Source organism: Myxocyprinus asiaticus, chromosome 38 (genome assembly GCF_019703515.2).
Source record: "Myxocyprinus asiaticus isolate MX2 ecotype Aquarium Trade chromosome 38, UBuf_Myxa_2, whole genome shotgun sequence".
NCBI lineage: Eukaryota > Metazoa > Chordata > Actinopteri > Cypriniformes > Catostomidae > Myxocyprinus > Myxocyprinus asiaticus.
The window spans coordinates 8,916,994-8,937,513 of record NC_059381.1 but is presented as its reverse complement, the minus strand read 5'-3'; the positions used below and the strand labels follow the sequence as shown (position 1 = coordinate 8,937,513).

The 20,520-nt window shown below is 40.4% G+C and overlaps 1 protein-coding gene across 6 annotated transcripts in view; it reads right to left on the bottom strand.

Annotated features, from left to right (window-relative positions):
- The window catches only part of LOC127428631 (ubiquitin-associated protein 2-like), a 38,436-nt gene extending 18,533 nt beyond the window's left edge, over positions 1-19,903 (bottom strand). The window contains exons 1-14 of one of the 6 annotated variants that reach the window (XM_051677094.1): positions 19,820-19,903; positions 13,076-13,213; positions 10,497-10,574; positions 10,089-10,199; positions 9,134-9,299; positions 8,718-8,795; positions 8,536-8,619; positions 3,183-3,246; positions 2,980-3,077; positions 2,793-2,851; positions 1,694-1,764; positions 1,310-1,487; positions 662-911; positions 138-427 (exon numbers count right to left, since the gene is read on the bottom strand). In XM_051677094.1, coding sequence (XP_051533054.1) covers positions 138-427; positions 662-911; positions 1,310-1,487; positions 1,694-1,764; positions 2,793-2,851; positions 2,980-3,077; positions 3,183-3,246; positions 8,536-8,619; positions 8,718-8,795; positions 9,134-9,299; positions 10,089-10,199; positions 10,497-10,574; positions 13,076-13,171 — 1,623 coding nt within the window. In that variant the 5' untranslated portion in view covers positions 13,172-13,213; positions 19,820-19,903. Of the gene's footprint in view, positions 1-137; positions 428-661; positions 912-1,309; positions 1,488-1,693; positions 1,765-2,792; positions 2,852-2,979; positions 3,078-3,182; positions 3,247-5,482; positions 8,018-8,535; positions 8,620-8,717; positions 8,796-9,133; positions 9,300-10,088; positions 10,200-10,496; positions 10,575-13,075; positions 13,214-19,819 lie in introns of those variants that run through there. The other 5 variants (XM_051677095.1, XM_051677096.1, XM_051677097.1 and 2 more) reach the window with 5 other exon arrangements.
- Positions 19,904-20,520: the final 617 nt, after the last annotated feature.

Here is a 20,520-nt window from a genome sequence, read left to right as displayed (position 1 = left end):
TAATTACAAACACTGTTTCATGTTGAATTAAACATGTTTACATATAGTTATTTCAGATTAGGTTATCTATATTTGTATGCAGTCTCAATGTTTTAAAACTCTAGTAACCATGGACATTTTTACAAATCTCTAGTCACCTTGGAAGTGGGAGGTATCCGTCGTTTTTGAGTCTTTATCTGTCGCTGCTGTGTGCTGCTGCCCTGAGACTCGGCTGCCTGTGAGGGGGACATTGAGGGCCCATCACGATGCTGAGGAGGTTCCGGTGCTTTCGGAAAGGCTTCCAGTGTGCCCAGAGTGGGTGAAGGGGTGCTCAGTGGGGGAGGGCTGGGCTGCCTGGCCAGAGGTCCCGTTTGGGTCAGGGAGCCCTGCTGTCGCTGGGTGAGTTGGCTTAGCACCAAAGATGGCTCAGGCTGCATTTGAAATTCCCCTTCAGGGCAAACCACACAAAAGAGGCATGTTCACACTAAGTAATCTATGACTAAACACCACATAAAAAAAAAAAATGAAGCCATTTACAAACATTGAGTTTGGGCTGAATTTTCATATTTACAGAGTGAATGACTGTGAACATTATTTAGCATATAAAATAATGTGTAAGCTTATGGACGCATGTATGGGTGAATAAGTATGTCCAGGCCAGTTAAGCAAATGTAATACTCACGACTGAACTGGGAGGACAGAGAAACAGAGCCCTGATTTCCAGGAGGTTTGAGGTCCCAGGAGGAGGAGGGGACAGACATCCCTGTCCCGACCAGCCCCACTACAGGGGTGCAGTTGGTCCCTGTGCTGGGGGGCTGGGAAGTAAGCTGCCCAAGACCAGGCCCCTTCAGCTGTTCCAGTATTTGCTGCCCAGCCGTCTGTCCCAGCTTTGGACCACCCAGCTCTCCAAAACCAGAACCCAGAACAGAGGACTGAAAAAAAAAAAAAAAAAAAAAAAACAACACAAAAGGAAAATTCAGATCAGGAAACTCATGCAGATCTCCCAATATCAGCACAAATGTGCCTCAACAATACAGCTTTGTCTGAAAATGAGAATTATATTTTTTGCATTACAGTAAAGAGAAAAATAGGCTTAATCATTTATATGCAAAATATTCTTATTTCTTTCTTTTGTTTTCAGGATGAAATATGACCCAGACATGTACTTGACCGGATTCGTGAGATTCACCCAGGTACAGATTCCTTAAAGCCATTTGAGTGACTCAGAGACCTGAACATGTTAAATACCAACACCAAATGCCATCAAAAAATCTCTACAAAAAGTTTTGGAAGTACTAAGTGTGTAAATCAGGTCCGTGAAAGGTCTCACCAGGGTGGCATGTGTATAGCTGTTGGAGCCAGCAGATGTGGCTCCATTTCGAGCAGGCTGGTGGTGGGAGTTGGTGAAGACCAGACTGTGGCCGAGCCCCTGAGAGGAGCCCACAGCCTTCAGACCCCCAACATCCTCTCGATCCACAGGCTTCTGCAGCAGAGATGACAGATCCAGACTACAACAAAACAAACACAATACAGTCAGTCAAATAAACACGTGCCAGATATATCAAACATTTCAATATGCATTTGCTACAAAAGTCACATGATCACATATTCTGAATCACATTTATTTTTTAGTACTTTTTGCACTGATCATCCTTTTTTTTTTTTTTTTTTACTCCAAAAATTAAACGAGAACAACAGCTCTGGCCTTTATTACCTTTGGCCGGGTGTGATGTGGTTCTCACTTGGAGGTACACAAGAGGAAGTGAACACTTTGGTCTCAGAGAGCTTTGGAGACACAAAAGGGTCAGTTAGTGTTTGTTACTCAATACATAGTTCAAACAGATGCTTATATGGTTTGCATTGTTGGGGAGAAACAAATTAAAAGTAGCAATGCAATAAACAACTACATTTTTCAGTAATGTGACAAGCTTGGCTGTTTGCAAAACAGTGTTGCTCTTCCAGTAGTGAGATACTTTTTCAGACGAGTAGCAGTGTAGCGTGAAATAAAAAGCTACATTGCTTGTTTTGTCACCATTGTATTAGGTACACAAGCTTTATAGCCAAGCGATCTGAGATAATGATCAATCATGCTCTTCTAAAATGTCCCCTCCCTCCCTGGAATGAAGCATTTGGAAGTTCAATTCATTTTGGTGAAAATAAATCAAACACTCCAAAGATAATTCAGTCCATGCATGGCATTTAACATAGGATTTGTATCTTAATATTTTGTAAAATACTGCTGTTCATCACTGTTTTGGACACAGTGTTTTAGTTTAATGATGTTACCCTAACTGATAATCTTATTGTTGTGCCAGATAAATACTGCAGAAAAAAATTATATAATCTGATAGTTATATACATAAAAAGACAATGTCCCCATAAATAGCCTAAAAGAAGAAGCTACCTTAGCTTGAAGGTAGTTTAAGTATATTGGCAAACTGCAGTATCAAAGTAGCTTTCACAACACTAATAATTTGACAGCATACATATAGTCTTTAGACTAAGCGACAAGCAATAAAAGCCATCTCTTCCATGCTAATCAGAGTGCACGCAAACATACTAGTCCACACACCGTTCTGATTGGCTATGATTTTGTTGCGTCACTTACAAACATTTTCTTTCATTTTTCACTTTAAATGTAGTCAGAAAACTTGCTTGCTGCTGGAATCTTGTCATGTTCCTTAACCTGGTTAAGACATGGTGTAACATTTCTGGACAACATAAATAACATGTAATTTCAGGCTTATTAATTTCATGCTAGGCAAATCCCATAATGCACAGGAGGGTAATTATAGCATATGACTCAGACTCACACTCACATCTTCACTCCAGTCTTCAGCTGCCCACTCGTCCAGAGTGTTCTGCCATGCCACTGAACAGAATGTGTCAAAGAGAGAGAGAGAGAGAGAGAGAGAGATGAGAGTGCAGCAAAGCATTGAGGAAAATGACTTTGGTTTGTTCATTAGAGGTCTCAATAATTCTTGTTTGTGTGTCTCTCACCTGTCCCATCTGTAGTGTCACTGGCCCCTGTCTCCCAGACGTCAGTGTGTGAGTTTGATGTCCCACTGTCTGTGGTGTAGTCTGCAGGGTTAAAGGTCCTACAGGATGATATATAGAGTGTGAGAAATAGTTCTTGGTGGCTTTTATTCATTAATGAGAGTTGATTCAAATTTATGGGAGTGTGTGTTTTGATTGCTACTCACCCCATCCCCTGTGCTGTAAACCTGCTGTTAACCGGAGCCCGACCTCTGCCTCTACCTCCAGACACTTAAAAAAAGAAAAATATTTTTTTGCTCTATTTTGTTTTTAGCGGAACACTGCTGACAGTCTATTTGTGCTATAACTGTTAGACTGTCAGCAGTGTGCTAAAACCCTCTATGAGAAGTTGCGTCGGGGGTTTGGCTTGTTAAAGTGCGAAAAGTAACATGTAAAAGATTGCAAATGTCATTTTTGTGCTTTTTTACATGCGTCTATCAATATATTTTATTCTTTGTTATTCTATTATATTTAAAAACATTTTCCTTTGCTAAAATTCGTTCCATAATAATGTGGCATAATAATGGCATAGCCCCATTCATGGGTGACTGTAGGATTTTTTCAAGTAATAATATTTTAAGTATGCATACCATTTATGTAACAATTAGCTAAAGCATTTTTAAAAGAGGCTATTTACACTAGTGTCAGAATTTAACTTTTCTATTAAGGGGCAACATTTGCCCCCCAGAGTAGTTTTTAGGTGCATTTTTTTTTTAGCCATTATTAGGGCATTGTTAGGGCATATTTTATAACCATACAAAATATGACAATTTGACATCATTGTGTTATTTCAAATACTTCAAATTAATCAATTCCTTAAAAAACATGTTCAACATGAATAACCAGAAAAGCAGTTACCTATAAATTTAAATGAACATCAAATAATTTCATGTGATACGTATATATTAGGTCTAGAATGAAAAAGAAATATATCCGATGTTACAAATAAGACATCGAAATCATAAGTGGCACTTTCTTTTTGTCCCCACATTTTTAATTTCGGGGTCATTTTTGTCACCTTCAGTGGCATTTTTGCCCTAAACCCTTGTTAATTTCTGACCTTGGTTCAGACCAAATGCGTCCTTGTGCTAAAAAGCAAGATGCAGCGCAATGAAAAAGGCAGAACGCAGGTGTCTTGAGATGCATTTTTAACAGTCTAAGTTCTTTTTCAGTGTCTAAAAACAAGGCAAACGCTGCAAAGAGACCTTCATCTAGCGCATGTTTTTATGAAAAATAACTGAAATGAGGACAGAGGAACCTTTATGAGGAGGATTGAGAGAGAATGCACAGGTGGATTCAATGTGGAAATATTTTGTGTCGAAGCACCTGACACATGCATAAATTCTCCTCCCACTTCACATCTGACACAATAGTTCTAATTCATGTTTCACTGCTGTTTTAACTGCAACTGTCACATATTCGAGAGTGCATCTTGAATTATTAGGATTTATTCTCAATATATAAATAAATCAAATTTGAACAACATAACGGCAAGCGTTCCGAGGGAATGCAGCTGCTCAAAGGTAACGCTCTGAAATGAAGCTTAAATAAGCAGGACATTTTATTTTACAAATACATTTCACTTTGATTCCTCGCTTGCATCTTTTCATTGTATCCTAAGAGGTAGCTGACAGGATGCAAAGGATGCAAGTAAAAGGGACAGTTTTCGAAATGAGAAGCCATAGACTACAGAGTTGCTGCACTGTTTCTTTGCCAGTTCTGCACGATGTGATTTATATTAATGCCTTTTTTATTTTTATTTATCAACAACTGACAGTAAAGAACATAAGAGATGTTCAAACAGACATCATAAAGCAAGTCCGTGCGTTACTACTAGCCAAACTTTGTGGCGATTCTACAACACGTTTAAGTCATGTTCTTTATTAACAAATTCTGTGGAGTATATAAAGTGACAAATAAAGTTAGAAAATCAGTTTTGCACCAAACAATGCAACAGTATGGATACCTTACCCCTGGTTTGGAAGCACGAATAGAGCTTTTTGTGTGTCGGCAAAAAAGAGAAACGCCCACGTCTGTCAAACGCTGAGGCAGTGGTGTGCACGCGTCCACCTGTTTGTGCTGCTCCTATCACGGACACGATCAGCCGAACAAAATGCTTGTTCACCTAACACTGAAGTTTAACAAATGGCTGTGACAAGGTTCGTTGTCAGGCAGAAAAAAAAAAAGAGGAAGTGGGAGCCGTTTCCACAATCCACGCGAGTCAGATTTTAATGATCAGCAAACAGCAATCGCTTGTCAGCTTACACACAATAAAAATGGCTTTTCAGCATGCACAAATAAAGTTCCGCTTTTCAGCAATCGTTCAAACACTCAGTAATAGACACACAGTCTCTCGTGTGCCCCTCTCGCTCTCTCTGTGTACAGGGCCATTTTTATCTCCCCCGTCTCTCACTGCAAACACAGAAACAGTAATTACCAGCAATTCATCTTAGATGAACCTCCTTACCGCTTCCTCTCTCCCCAGACGGGCGTTCGACCATGCCTTCGCATCCACATAGCCCCACTGCCTGACTCAGGCCGGGGGAAATGTCCGGTCTGCCCACTCCCCCCCCACCCCCTTTTCTGGAGAGGAAGTCCTCGACAGCCATCTGCGCCCCCGGTCAGTGGACCACCTCCAACTTAAATGGCTGGAGTGCCAGATCAAAACGGGTGATTCGGGCGTTGGCATCCTTCAAGCGGTGGAGCCATTGGAGCGGGGCATGGTCCGAGCAGAGGGTGAATGCTCGTCCCAACAAATAGTAGCAGAGAGTAAGGACTACCCACTTGATAGCCAAGCATTCCTTCTCTATGGTGCTGTACTTCGTCTCTCTCATAGAGAGCTTCCAACTAATGTACAGCACCGGGCGATCCTCCCCCTGCACTACCTGGGACAGTACAGCACCCAGCCCCGTCCGATGCATCCATCTGCAAAACAAAGGTGAGACAGAAATCAGGGGAGTGCAGAAGCGGCCAGCCACAAAGTGCAGCTTTTACCTGCGTGAAAGCCTGTTGGCATGGCTCCGTCCACTGGACTGGGTTTGGAGCTGGTGACGTCCGAATAATTAGGCACAAACCTTTGATAATAGCCAGCCAGCCCCAGGAACCGTCTCACCTCCTTTTTGGTCTTGGGTCTCGGGCAGGTCGCAATTGCTGTGGTTTTATCAATTTGGGGCCGCACCTGCCCATGCCCCAAGTGGAACCCCAGACACCGTACCTCCACCCACCCAATTGCGCACTTCTTTGGGTTTGCTGTGAGCCCCGCTCGTTGCAGCGACCTCAGAACGGCCCCCAGATGCTGCATGTGCCGCTGCAAATCATTACTGTAAATAATGATATCATCCAAATAAGCAGCGGCATACAAAGCGTACGGTCTGGGACTCTATCCATAAGATACTTAAATGTAGCCGGGGCCCTAAACAAACCGAATGGAAGGGTCACAAATTGGTGTAACCCAAACGGTGTGGAGAAGGCCTTTTTCTCAAGGGACATCGGTGTTAAGAAGATCTGCCAATAACCCTTTGTTAAATCCAGTGTCGAATAAAAGGCATTGGATTGACTTTCCTATAATCCAGACAGAACCGGACCGAGCCATCGCTCTTAGGCACCAGAACCACCAGGCAGGCCCAATCACTGTGGGATTCTTCTATTAACCCCATATCCAGCATAGCCTTTAATTCTTCCTGTACTACCTGTTTCTTGTGTTTGGTTAAATCGGTAGGGCCGATTACGTACCACTACCCCTGGGGTTGTCTCGATGGGGTGTTCTTTGAGATTAGTGTGGCCGCGGAGAGGCGAGAACATATCAGAGAAATTATTTTGCAATCTGGCAACCTACGTACATTGTGATGGTGAGAGGTGGTCTCCACAAGGGACTGGGATGAACTGATTGGCTTTTAGATTCACCTCCAGTCCAAACTCCTCCCTCTCCGGATCTACTGTCGCCATGGATACGGGGACCACCTCTCTCCATGGTTTTAGTAGTTTGAGGTGGTAAATCTGACAAGCTCCACCCCTATCCGTACGCACTACCTCATAGTCGACTTCCCCAACTCGCCGTGTGACCTCAAAGGGCCCTTGCCACTTCGAGTAATTTCGAGCTCAATGTGGGCAGTAATACAAATATTTTATCTCCCGGAACAAATTCCCGTAGACGAGCTCCCCTGTTATACAGCGTGGACTGACGTTCTTGTGCCTGTAGCAAATTCTCCTGTGATAGACACCCCAGTGTGTGTGGAGTTTTGTTCTCAGGTCAAGAATGTACTGAATTTCATTTTTGCTCTGTGAAGGTCCCTTCTCCCAATTTTCCTTCATGACATCTAACACGCCACAGGGCTTATGCCCATATAACAATTCAAACGGGGAAAACCCTGTGGAGGCTTGCGGGACCTCTCATACTGCAAATATCAGGGGTTCAAGCCACTTATCCCAATTCTGAGCATCTTCGTGCACTAATTTACGAATCATATTTCTTAAGTTCTTATTAAATCATTTGACCAAGCCATCCGTTTGTGGATGGTACACGCTTGTCCGAATCAATTTAATACTCAATAATTCGTACAGCTCGCGTAGTGTACGTGACATGAAAGTAGTGCCCTGATAAGTGAGGATTTCTTTCAGAATCCCTACTAGGGAGATTATTTTGAAGAGTGCCTCCGCAACACTACATGCTGAGATGTTACGCAACAGCACTGCTTCCAGGTATCACATTGCGTAGTCCACCAGAACTAGCACAAAGCGGTGCCTGCGTGCTGACCGTTCTAATGGCCCAACGAGGTCCATGCCAACTCTAATCAATTGGATTGTTCCCCCATCTCCGGGGAAATGGGACAGGGTGGAAGGAAGGGGGACAACAGAGACAGAGACAGAGAGAGAGAGAGAGAGAGAGCGGGGCACGTAGATGGTCTGCTAGATGGTCTTCCGCCAGCTGTACTGTTTCATCCAGCGACACCAGTTGGTGGCACTGGACCCACTCCGCCGTCCACGTCGGCAGTCGGGAGACTAACTGGGGGGGGGGGGGCTCACTGCTGCTGGGGTTGCAGTGGACGCCCCCTCCTGGGGTACTAAGCTCCGCAATGCCCGTTGGTCCTCCTCTTGGCCTTGAAGGTTGTTCCACCCGCAGATCCATGAGGGCCTGGTGTTTGGACTGGTGGAGGCTGGCGAGGGATCGAAGACTTCCAGCAGCGATGATGACTCCATAACAGTGTATCCTTCCTCCTTATCCTGGGTTTCAGCACCAGTGTGACAAGGTTCGTTGTCGGGCAGATAAGAGAGGAAGCGGGAGCCGGTTTCCACAATCCATGTGAGTCAGATTTTAATTATCAGCAAACAACAATTGCTTTTCAGCTTACATGCAACAAAAATGGCTTTTCAGCATACACAAATAAAGTTCCGCTTAACAGCAATCGTTCAAACACTCAGTAATAGACACTCAGTCTCACATGTGCCCCTCTCGCTCTCTCTGTGCACTGGGCCATTTTTATCTCCACTGTCTCTCACTGCAAACACAGAAAGAGTAATTACCAGTAATTAATCTCAGATGAACCTCCTTACCGCTTCCTCTCTCCCCAGATGGGCGTTCGACCACGCCCGCGCCTCCACAATGACCTATTTTGGATTCAAAAATGGCGAATTTCACTGAAAGGCGACTAGTTTGCAGGTATGATGCAAGCATGTATCCATCAATGTAAAATATTTGCGCTTACCTCTCCCTCTACCCCTGCGGCCACGGTCAGCTCCTCTCTCAACAGGAGCAGGCTCCACACCATTCTCCTCAGTCCTCACTATACAGATAGTATAATGAAATCGAACACAGGGTAGGAAAAAAAATTAAATTTAAAACCTCTTCACACAAACTCAAATGGGGAAAACAGTCCAATTCTTATGGCCAGAAATGGTCAGAAATTATTTTTGTGCCAAAAATTCAGACTTAGTGTAAATAGACCTTTGCAGTAAATGGTTCTCATTAGCAACTGTATAAATTTAGGTTAGTAGGTCACATGCAAGCATTGCTGTACTTTAAAATAACAACAGTACATTTTGAGTGTTAAAATGGCCTCATATCCAGGGCTGCTGGACAGTCAAAACAGCTAAAATCTCCAGCCTTCATCAACACACTCACCTGGCCTATTGCGACTGGTACCTCTACCACGACGACTCGCTCCTCCACGACCCTTGCTGCTTTCCCGCTCTCCTTTCTTCTCCCTGTTCTCCTTGTTCTCCTTACTGTCTGTGGAGGTGCCATCCTTCCCAAGACTTTTCTTTTTCCCTACCGTTTCCCAAGAGGTCTGCATGAGACAGAGAAAAGTGTTACTGCAAAAAACTGGTAAAGCCAGAATACTTCACATTAGGACCAACCTCCTCACAATACATATATATAAAATTGAATACATCACGATAAACCAAACAAAGTGAATATGCAGAATAATTTTCAGCGTATTGTAGCGGCACAGCCCAGTGTACATTGAATTTTTTTTCCTTGTAAACAAAGGTTTTTTTTCCACTGTTGAATCATCCTTGCTGGTGAAGGACAATTAGGAGCTTGTATTTAGGCACTGTGGTGGAGGCAGAGGTCTGTTATGACACAGGATTAACTTCTGAATCTGTGGTTGAAGTGACCCACATTCTATTTCTGAGTTACATTCCCAGAAATCATTCAAACAAACCTCACTTTATAAATAGAGGCCTCTCAAATTTCACCACAACAATAGTCCTAGACTATAGACCATCTCTGAAGTAGATTAGCGTCAATGACAAAAAAATCTGGTAGGGACAGTAAGCACTGTGGTATATTATTGTTAAATTTTTAAAAAGCATACACAGAAGAATTAAAACAATTTCACCTTTCAAACGACCCATGAAAAAGCAAACAAAGCCTGGCCAGACAAATCATTGTTTTGCTTTTACACCCTACCATAAAACAGCTGACAGTAGCCACAACATTTCCAATACAACTAGTTTACTTCCCCTTGTTCAAGAACCTCTGTCATGAGCTATAGTGCCAACTAAGTAGTCTAGACCACTCGTGCATCTGTGTGATCTGATATATGGGCTTCTGAAGACACAAGCCCTCTTACCGCATCAGAGGTCCCCTCAAGCAGGAAGTTGATGGCTCTGTTGACATCCTCATTGCAGTCGTGGAGAGCAACCATGCAATCATCCTGGTTTTGCCCTGTAACCTCCATGAGCTGTGAGCAAAGCAAATACAAGAACATCGCTGATGTTAAAGGGATAGCTCACCCAAAAAAGAAAATTCTGTCATCATTTACTCTATAATCATTTAGCCTAATGTTGTCATTGTCTTTTTTCCATACAATGAAAGTGAATTGTAACATTCTGCCTAACCCCTTTTTGTCTTCAACAAAGAAATAGTTATACATATTCGGATTGAAACAACATGTAGATGACTACATTTCCAATTAAAATATTCATTTAAACCACTGATGTGTGTGCTTCAAACTCTAACAGAAAAGTGTTTCTCACACCTGTTTGACTTTGTCCTCAAAATCTGCATCATTCTTGTCATAGATCATCTGAGCCAGTCTAATTTGTTCAGCTGTAGCCTGCAATTGGAATTGAATGAAGTTAGGAACAGCAGAATAAGAAAGGGTGAAAGAATTGTTAAATAAAAAAGGAAACTGAATAAGAAGTTTTATGGCCAAGATATATCACAGACAAATGGAACCAGACATAGTCCACTGTGAGTGTAAATACTAGCCTACTGCACCATATATATTGTATATGGCATACTATATTTTTAAAAACAGTATGTGCAACAATATGCATTATGCAACAGTAAACATTTAAATTAATAGTACATTTGTGTCACATGACCTCATTATGTTGCATGTTTAAAGGGATGGTCCAGGTTCAATACAAGTTAGGCTATGTTCAGATTGCAGGAAAATCTGATGTTTTCTCAAATCAGATCTTTTCAGGCAGACGGTCCGCACTATTAATTGCAAGTGATCAAATCAGATTTGCAGGTTTAGACATAACCAACCTATCTGAATGGGTTGCTTTGGTAACGACGTAGGCGTACCCACGTGACGATGCTTTCAAAACAGATGCGGGAAAAATGGAGGTGCATCATTTCGCTCTCCAACTAAGTGCCCTGTCCAGTCGCAGTGCAGAATTCTTCTATCGCACAAGAAAAACTCAGCGACGGAGGAGACTGGTAAATATTGTGATGTTCCGTGCTGCAGTCACTGATTTTTGACGTCATTGTTGTGTGTCGCGTTTAGAGTGATGCAAAAGACCATTTGAAATCCGATTTGAGCAGCCAGAGCATCCGGACTGAGACGCACCTGAAAAAATCTGATTTAAATCGCATTTGAAACCACCTCCCGATGTGATTTGAATCAGATTCGGAAAAATCTGATTTCATGTGGTTTTTTTGCTGTCCGGACTATCAAAACACATCTGGATACAATCCGGATATGCAAAAAAATCAGATTTTTAAGTGGCAGTCTGAACATAGCCATAAGCTCAATCAACAGCATTTGTGGCATAACATTGATTACCACAAAAAAATATTTGGACTTGTCCCTCGTTTATTTTTAGAAAAAGCAAAAATCGAGTTTACAGGCACTTACAATGGAAGTGAATGGGGCCAGTCCATATACCTTAAAATAAACACCAATTCAAAAGTATAGCATAATGCATAAACATTATACGTGTTAACATGATTTCAGTGTGATACAATCAGGGATTTACTGGAGTTAAGTTGTCATGACAACAAAGCTGTAACACTAGACATAGCTAACTTTGCACAGATATGGTTAGTAAGTGATTTTATCATGCTAAAATCATGTTAACATGTATAATGTTGACGTCTTCTGGCTATACTTTTGAAACAAAAACGTTTATGGAAAGCCCCATTCACTTCCACTGTTAGTGCCTTAGTGTAACAGCGAATTGTAATTTTTCTAGGTAGGCTAAATGGGGACGAATAATCAACATTATGCGACAAATGCTGTCGATTGAGCTCAACTTATATTAAAACTGGAATATTTCATTTTTTTTAATCCCCTTTTCTCCCAGTTTGGAATGCCCAATTCCCACTACTTAGTAGGTCCTCGTGGTGGCGCAGTTACTCACCTCAATCCGGGTGGCAGAGGACAAGTCTCAGTTGCCTCCGCTTCTGAGACAATCAATCCGCGCATCTCATCACGTGGCTTGTTGTGCATGACACCGCGGAGACTCCCAGCACGTGGAGGCTCATGTTACACTCCGCAATCCACACACATCTTACCACGCACCCCATTGAGAGCGAGAACCACTAATCGCAACCACGAGGAGGTTACCCCATGTGACTCTACCCTCCCTAGCAACTGGGCCAATTTGGTTGCTTAGGAGACCTGGCTGGAGTCACTCAGCACGCCCTGGATTCGAACTCGTGACTCCAGGGGTGGTAGTCAGCATCAATACACGCTGAGCTACACAGGCCCCACAAAACTGGAACATTTCTTTAATTTAGCAAGTGGCATCCAGTTATCATATCTGGAAAAAATATATATATATATTTTTGCTATGCGAATGCATAGCGTTCTCACTTATTCTTCTCTGTTTCAGTTGTCTGAAAACAGTTAGCAAGAATAGTGTCGTCTATAAGAACACTGTAAATTATCTCAGACCATCTCAGGAAGTGCTCCGAGTTTAGTTTGCATTATTTCTACACAGCAGAAAGTAATTCTGCAGGTTCAGTTTATTTTGGCATTGCTTAATTCCAAATATTTGTGGCTACATACGTTACCATATACATAGCAAATGACATTAGGTGAATTGTCATGTCATCATAATTCAGTATAGCCTCAGAAATGGTGCTTGAACTAGAAGTTTCTGTTCTGTGCTTGTCAACTCTTTAGCCTCTATTTGTATATACAGTGTGTGTGTATGTATATATATATATATATAATGTCTGAAAAATCAAAGTGGCTGGCAAAAAAACTAAGTGGTTGGTAAAATGGGCATTCACCAGCCACCCTGGTATACAGAAATAGTAAGAAAAATATAGCAGTATGTTATTCCGAAAGAAAGCCTGTGTTTCTTGTTGTTTACTCACCTGAAGCTGTTTCTGTGGCTGTGTGGTCTGTGTGGTAGTAGGCAGCGCTTTGTCCCGAGTGCCCCGGGCTCGCTCGATGCCCACCGAGGTCATCATATACAGTATATACAAAACAATGTATGTACAAAACAGAAAAATCTGCAAAAAACAAGGCCAAAAACAGGGAGAGGTTATTACTCAGAAAATGCGTCGATGTCCTGTCCTAGTTTCTTATCCAAACATTTGCAGACGATCCGGATACTAAAAGCTTTTGTTCAAGCTATCTAGTTGATGTTTTCTGCAGATCTTCCCTTCGGTGTCCCGTGCAGAGCTTTCCGAATGTCAGGCAAACACACTGGGGCCGTATCAGGTTTCTTTTCTTCTACACCCAGTTGGGCAAGATTGAGCAATACTCTGACCGCCAGAAACCCTTGTAGAAAAAACACACTAGCTTATCCAACGCCTGCTGAAATGAAGACCAAGACCACGCTACGAGATCACACTGGTGTCCTGCTAACACTTCACCAGGAACCCTGTACTGTCCTCATAAAACACACTATATCACAAGGCCATTACCTTATGCAGGAAAACAGAAAAACAATCCAGATCAAGGACAAAGATTGTACTGTACAGTTATTTTCACACTACAGAATAAGTACTACATTTACAAGTAGGCAATGTATTGATCAAAACATTTAGCTTTACCACAGCAGTGTTTACATTACACATTTCTTGTCTATAAGATGTCAGGAAAAGCAGGACTCTCATCATAAAACATGTGTCAATCCTGCTTAAGTGACCCATTTTATTACCCATGAAAAGCATATTTATGAAAGAACTTTATGTAACAAAGGAACAAAACTTTAATTTGAAAATTCAACTTAATCACCCTCATCTCTTTGAAACACACTGAAATTAAAGTATTTGCCCTCCTCCGTAGCTCAAATCTCATTCATGCATCAAGATGATTTTTGTTTGTTCTTGTTTAGAACTGGTTCCATTTTTTTTAAATACCAGAACTGTATGATTTTCTTGATTCTCGATTCCGTTAACTGTTCCCGAACGAATGACTTTGATGAGCCAGTTCTTTTGAATCTACAGCATGCAACATATAGACAATTTCAAGGACTATTCGTTGGTGACATCAAGTGACATCACTGTTCCTTGAATATTCCCTGCTTGTCAAAACAGAGACTATTTAGCAGAGACAGGCCACTTCTATTAAAATTAATGGGAGAAATTGAATGAAACGCCCCTCCCATGGATCTTCGTCGCCTGCAGTGACTTTTCCCTGTTTCCCAGTGAGCTGACGCCGAGGATTGGAGCACGCACAGCGGCCGACAGGTCAGGATGTCGGGCCGCAATTCCCCTCAAGTGCCGAGGCCCAGGGAAGCCAGGCCGCTGATTTTAAATAAATGCCTCTCCAAGGCCTGAAGCCACACCCACTGTGTCCGTCTCTTGCTCACCCCGCCTAACAGTGTTGTCAGATTTTACTGCCAATTTGAAATATGTTCGTTGATCACAATCTTGACCAACCGTTTGAGATGTCGTTCTTTCCCCATTCAAGTAGATAGGAGCTGCACTTTCCAAAGACGGCCAACGAGAGGACTGACTTACCTTTAAAAAGAAACTTTGTTCAAAGGATATGGTAATAATTTTGAAGGTTCTAATTCCTTTGTTTTTGTTTACATTCTTGAAATGCTCTATAGGTAACACTACAGTCAGAGGTTGCGCTAGGAAAAATCAGCCTATCCGTCACTCTGATGGACTGAATTGTAAAATTTCCGTCATGGTCTATTTTTATCCGTTGTACTTGTTTTAATTTTATAAGTACAACATTCAGGGGCGTAGTATCCATTATAATGGCATAAACACTCACCGACCACTTTATTAGGTACACCTATTTATTCATGCGATTATATAATCAGCCAATTGTGTGGCAGCAGTGCAATGCATAAAGTCATGCAGATACAGGTCAGGAGCTTCAGTTAATGTTCACATCAACCATCAGAATGGGGAAAAAATCTGATCAGTAAATGTTTTTTTGTTTTTTTTCCAATTTGGAATGCCCAATTCCCAATGTGCTTTTAAGTCCTCGTGGTCACGTAGTGATTCGCCTCAGTCCACGAGGAGGTTACCCCATGTGACTCTACCCTCCCTAGCAACCGGGCCAATTTGGTTGCTAAGGAGACCTGGCTGGAGTCACTCAGCATGCCCTGGGATTTGAACTAGGGAACTCCAGGGGTGGTAACCAGCGTATTTTACCACTGACTACCCAGGCCCCTGATCAGTAATTTTGGTCCCTGATCAGTAGCATGATTGTTGGTGAAAGACGGGCTTGTTTGAGTATTTCTGTAACTGCTGATCTCCTGGGATTTTCATGCACAATAGTTTCTAGAATTTACTCAGAATGGTGCCAAAAACAAAAAACATCCAGCAAGTGACAGTTCTGCAGACGGAAATTTTCGTGAGAGCGCTAATTCTAAGTACAATTTTCGTGCCAGCACAAAACACAAATGGCCGTGGGTGGGAGTGTTTGCGCTACTGTGGGTGTAGGCATGCAAACTATGGTTGTATTGTATGTAAATGAAGTGGCTCAAAGCACAATTTTTACAATATTTTCCTGAAAAATGTGTCATTGTGCTAAGACGTTTCAATACCACCTCTTAACTCAGTGCAAAGTCCAAATTCAGTTCCTGCATTTGCAGTTTGGAGATTCCATCAGCAGGTGGTAATAAAGTTCATGTTCAAATTCTGAAAGGACAGAACATCAAATAATGTCCCTGACCATCACAGTTGAAGACATCTGTTGAAACTAAAAATTATGAGATTTGTGTTACATTTTCTAGAGGTCATGGTTTATTTTTATTATTAATAATTCATATAACAGTAAAAATAATATTATTGTTTATTTACAATTGTATTTATGATTTAATTTGTAGCCTACTAGTAATTTTCTCCCTGTTGTCATAGAGTGATTGTTTTATCACTACAAAATAGGCTGGTGGAAGGAGAGAGTAAAATGTTTGAATTTGGTATGATTTTTTTGACCACTTCGTTATTTTGATTATATTTTCATTTTGTTTGAAGTGTAATTTGAATTTAGAAATATTTTTGGTTTCATTTTTTCACTTTTTAATAAATGAATTTAATTTTTTTAAATCAATGTTGACCGGTAGAAGTGAAGTGCATTCCGATACAATCACTGTTAATACTAGTCATGATTTGTGTGTCAGTTAGGGCTGCAACTAACGATTATTTTGATAATCGATTAATCTAACGATTATTAGAATGATTATTCGACTATTCTGTGATTATTGCAATGATTAATCATTAGCTCTTAACCGATTATTCAGCTTGTGCCCCGACATGAAAGGTTGTATTAAATGTGCTTACTAAACATAGAGGACAAAATCATCTTTTAAAAATACCTCTAAATGACATTCACTGATTTAAAGGGAAAAAATACTTATTACGTTTAATTTAGTAAAAAAATTCACTGCAAAAATCCTATTATCATCAAGTGTTTTTGTCTTGTTTTCCATTTCAAATTGTCTAAAAATCCTTAAAACAAGATATATTTACTTGAGAAGCAACATATAAGATATTTAGACATGCTTTAAGAGAATGTCTCTTAAATAAAAGTGTATTTTGTATATAAGTGATTTTTTTCACTTGATTATACTTCTGCAAGTGTAGTAAAGACAAAATATACTTATATTCAAGATCTATTCTCTAAAAGCAAGTCTAAATATTTTATATGCTGCTTCTCAGGTGAATGCATCTTTATATTTTTATATTGGAAAACAAGCCAAAACAAAAACAAATCAAAAATGTATTTTGTTTCAGTGTATAATGGGGAGAAGACAACCTCTCTCACCTTTCTGTTCACTTCAATCCATCTTTAACTAACAAAAAACAAACTCTCTCTTATTAATAAAGCTGCGTATTGCCAATTTTCTTCACGATAAGAAATACACAGTGGCATATATTATGATTCAATAAGTCGTGAATCACGTTATAATCTAGCTGCATTAAGCGTGCGCGCTTGAGGGATGAGCGTCCCCACAACAGAGTGTGCATCAGCCAAGTGCAGTTTCAATCTCTCCCCCTTAGATCGGGAAACTTAGTGCAACTCATAGAAGAGGCACTGACCGCACAGAGAAATGGCAGTTTCGGAGTTTGTAGTTATTTACATGATCTGCTTCTGTATTATTTGAACTTTAATAAAGCTATAATGTATTAAATAGAACTGCATTTAAGATGTAACACCAGGGTGTTTCCTTTAAAGATGCTCAACATGCAAGTTTTGCTCCAGCTCCACTTATTCCACAACGAGAGTGCTTCTGTATTTACTTATTTTGTATTTTTGTATTAAAATTCCGTCATACTTTGCGATCTAAATCAACTGAAGCTGTTTGGAAAGCTGTGTAACTCTTCCTCTCCTCAGTCAGGTGCGAACTACAGTGCTGCTCTCACGCATCATCATTAGAGTTTAATGTGATCTCATGTTACGTTAAATGACATCAAATGACTATTCGGCAAAGAAAATTTTTGTTGACAATTTCTATTTTCGAAGTTGTCGATAACGTCGACTAATCGTTTCAGCCCTAGTGTCAGTAGATAAAAATGATAAATAATACTTACATTCTCTATCATTTAACTGAGCGTACATCCAAATTCTGACGAGAATCGCATTTTCCATGTGTAAAAAAATAAAATAAAAAATAAAAAGAGCGTGTCACTGTGATTTCTTTGTTTATATTGCTAGTGCTTGACAGGGAATGGACTATATAATAGGAAGCAGACAGCGGAATAACCGCAGAAAAACCTCAGAATTTAATTGCACCTGACCCATCCCATTTGCACGTTGTGCAGGCAATTTCGACAACCCCACTTGTTCCTAGACTTAGCACATGCTTGCAGGGAAATACCAAAAATTGACTTTACGCTTAATGCTTGCGCTCTTAAAATAGGGACCCATGTGTAAAGGGGGTGTTAGGCTAATGAAGGCATTATAGCCAATAATTACTTCACCTCCACAACATTATGCAATCCGAGTTAAATCATTTTCAGATTACTCGATTAATCGCCAGAATAATCGATTACAAAAAAATTACTGATAATGACAGCCCTATCTGAATCATTAAATTTTCTAAAATTTCCATCCCTAGATATGACAAATGTAAGGGGGAGATTTTCAGTGAATAATGACTAAGCCTAAATTTTCTTCACACACACACACACAAACACATAAAACAAACATCATAAATGACTTTCACTTATGACTAACCTATTCCTTTAAAAAACCTCACTTGTAAGCTAAATATCCTAAATGGTAGTCCAACAAGTGCCGTTACTTGCGCAGAAGACAAGGCAACACACAACCTCTGTGTTGATACAGTGGGCTTTTCTTGGCAGTTAAGAGAAGGGATCTTTTTGTGTACACCCTTCCAGTGAATTCACGCTGCAAACGCCTGACAGAGTTCAACGTTCCAGAAGGATTCTGACATAAGGGAATCATCAGATAATATCTAGCATAAATTCCCATTTTGCAAAATATGTTATAAAAAAATCTCTCTGGGCCAGGTATGGCAATGCAAGCAACACTGGTCACAAACTATTTAATAGTGATGACAATAAGCAAAACAAGCCAGAAAAGTGATTCCATCAGCTGACACTGGCAAAGCTGTGGTCTCGTGTGGAGACATTTCTGAGGTCCTTACAAAATGGAAAATCAGAACAAAGTCTTTTTTTCCTCCTGGTCAGCAGACCACTCATAGTGTCCTTGTATTGACAGACACAATATATCTAAAGGACACTGAGAGATGCTGCACTAAATGTGCAAAAAACATTATTATCATTTTGGTCTTTGATTATGAATGAACAGCTCCATCACATTAGAAAACTTTAAACTGGAAAAAAGATGCTGTTTTACTGTAAAGTTGAATAAAAACCCATAAAATGATCATCTATTGCCTAAAAATACTAGTCACATTTACAACCTTAATTAAAACAAATAAATAAAAAATATGTGATGGCTCCTTCCCACTTCAAACTTAATAACTGTGATCAAAGCAAAATAAACGACTTTGTTTGACCTCTAGGTTTTAAACACTAAAAACCTACAAAATGCACATCTATAGCCTAAAACACAACTGCATTCATAATCATAAGGCCAGACAAAATATGTGATGGCACAAACAAAGGGAATTTATATCCAGATTTCCAGGGTCAGCATCCTTGTTTATCTGTATCCATTCATTAAGGAGATATTACATGGTCAAATTATACATGGTCGTTTTTGACCCCATGGCAATGTAAAAAAAACAAACCGAGAGTTTGCAAAGAGTATAAACACAGAGTCTCTGCTCTCCTTTGTCCATGAGCTCTCTAATGTCATTTCCTCTCTTCAATTGTTGTAGCATAGCTGGCTAACTCACGACCTTGTTAATAATATTTAAACCCTCTATATGATCTAACCATCACGATTAATAGAAACGGAACGTTTTAAAGGAAGAAATGTGGGTTATACGTGATACGGGCTTGTTGCTAAAGGATTTTTTGAGGAAAATTGCCTCACAGCGGAGCTAAACCCGAACAGGCTAAACTGAAGAGGCAAAACAAAGCCCTACTAAAGACAAAATAACCACGAAAACCCTTCAGCGGCGCATTAAACGAGACGGGTGATAAAGAAACATTAATTAGATAACACTTGCTATAAAGAGGCTTGTTGAAGAATTTTTTTTTTTTTTTTTTAATTACCTGCTAACACGCTTCACTCAGCCAGCAGCAGACTCCGTCACGTGACCGTCACCGCGCTGCTGCTGCACTCCATGCAGATCCTTTAGGCGCGCTCCCGTGAGAGCGAGCACATTCACAGATACGCGCGCACGAACAAATAATAACAATGTAATAACAATAAGAGCAACGTAATAATCATTATTATATGCACATACTTTTTATTATTTTATCTTTATTATATTAATTTTCTCTCATTCAAAACATGTATGGTAAGCCTATCATTAATATTAAGGGTCAGTGGTCAGGAAGATGTCCAATGGTTAATGATTTCTTTCGTTTTCATTGGATTAGGCCTACATAAGTCATGCATAAGTAAATGGTAAATAACCTCGTTTTAAATATGCTCCAGTTTTTCTCAAGAGTTTTTTCAGTTAATATTTTAATTATTTTTTTAATTATACAATTATTTTTAAAACACTATGTAGATGTTCAGCACTCATTAACACCATGGCACGCAGTTATTTTCCCGTTTTGAGGTTTTTATATTGTTGTGGGACTTAAAAATAGGTTGATTGTCACAAAACATCCATTTAATAATGGATTTATTTGCTGTGTTGCTGTAAATGTATTGATCGCTTACTGAATGAGTGATTATTCTTCGTGAACGCGCATTCTGTGGCATTCAGTTATAGTGTATTTATGACACGAAATGCGCCCCCAGT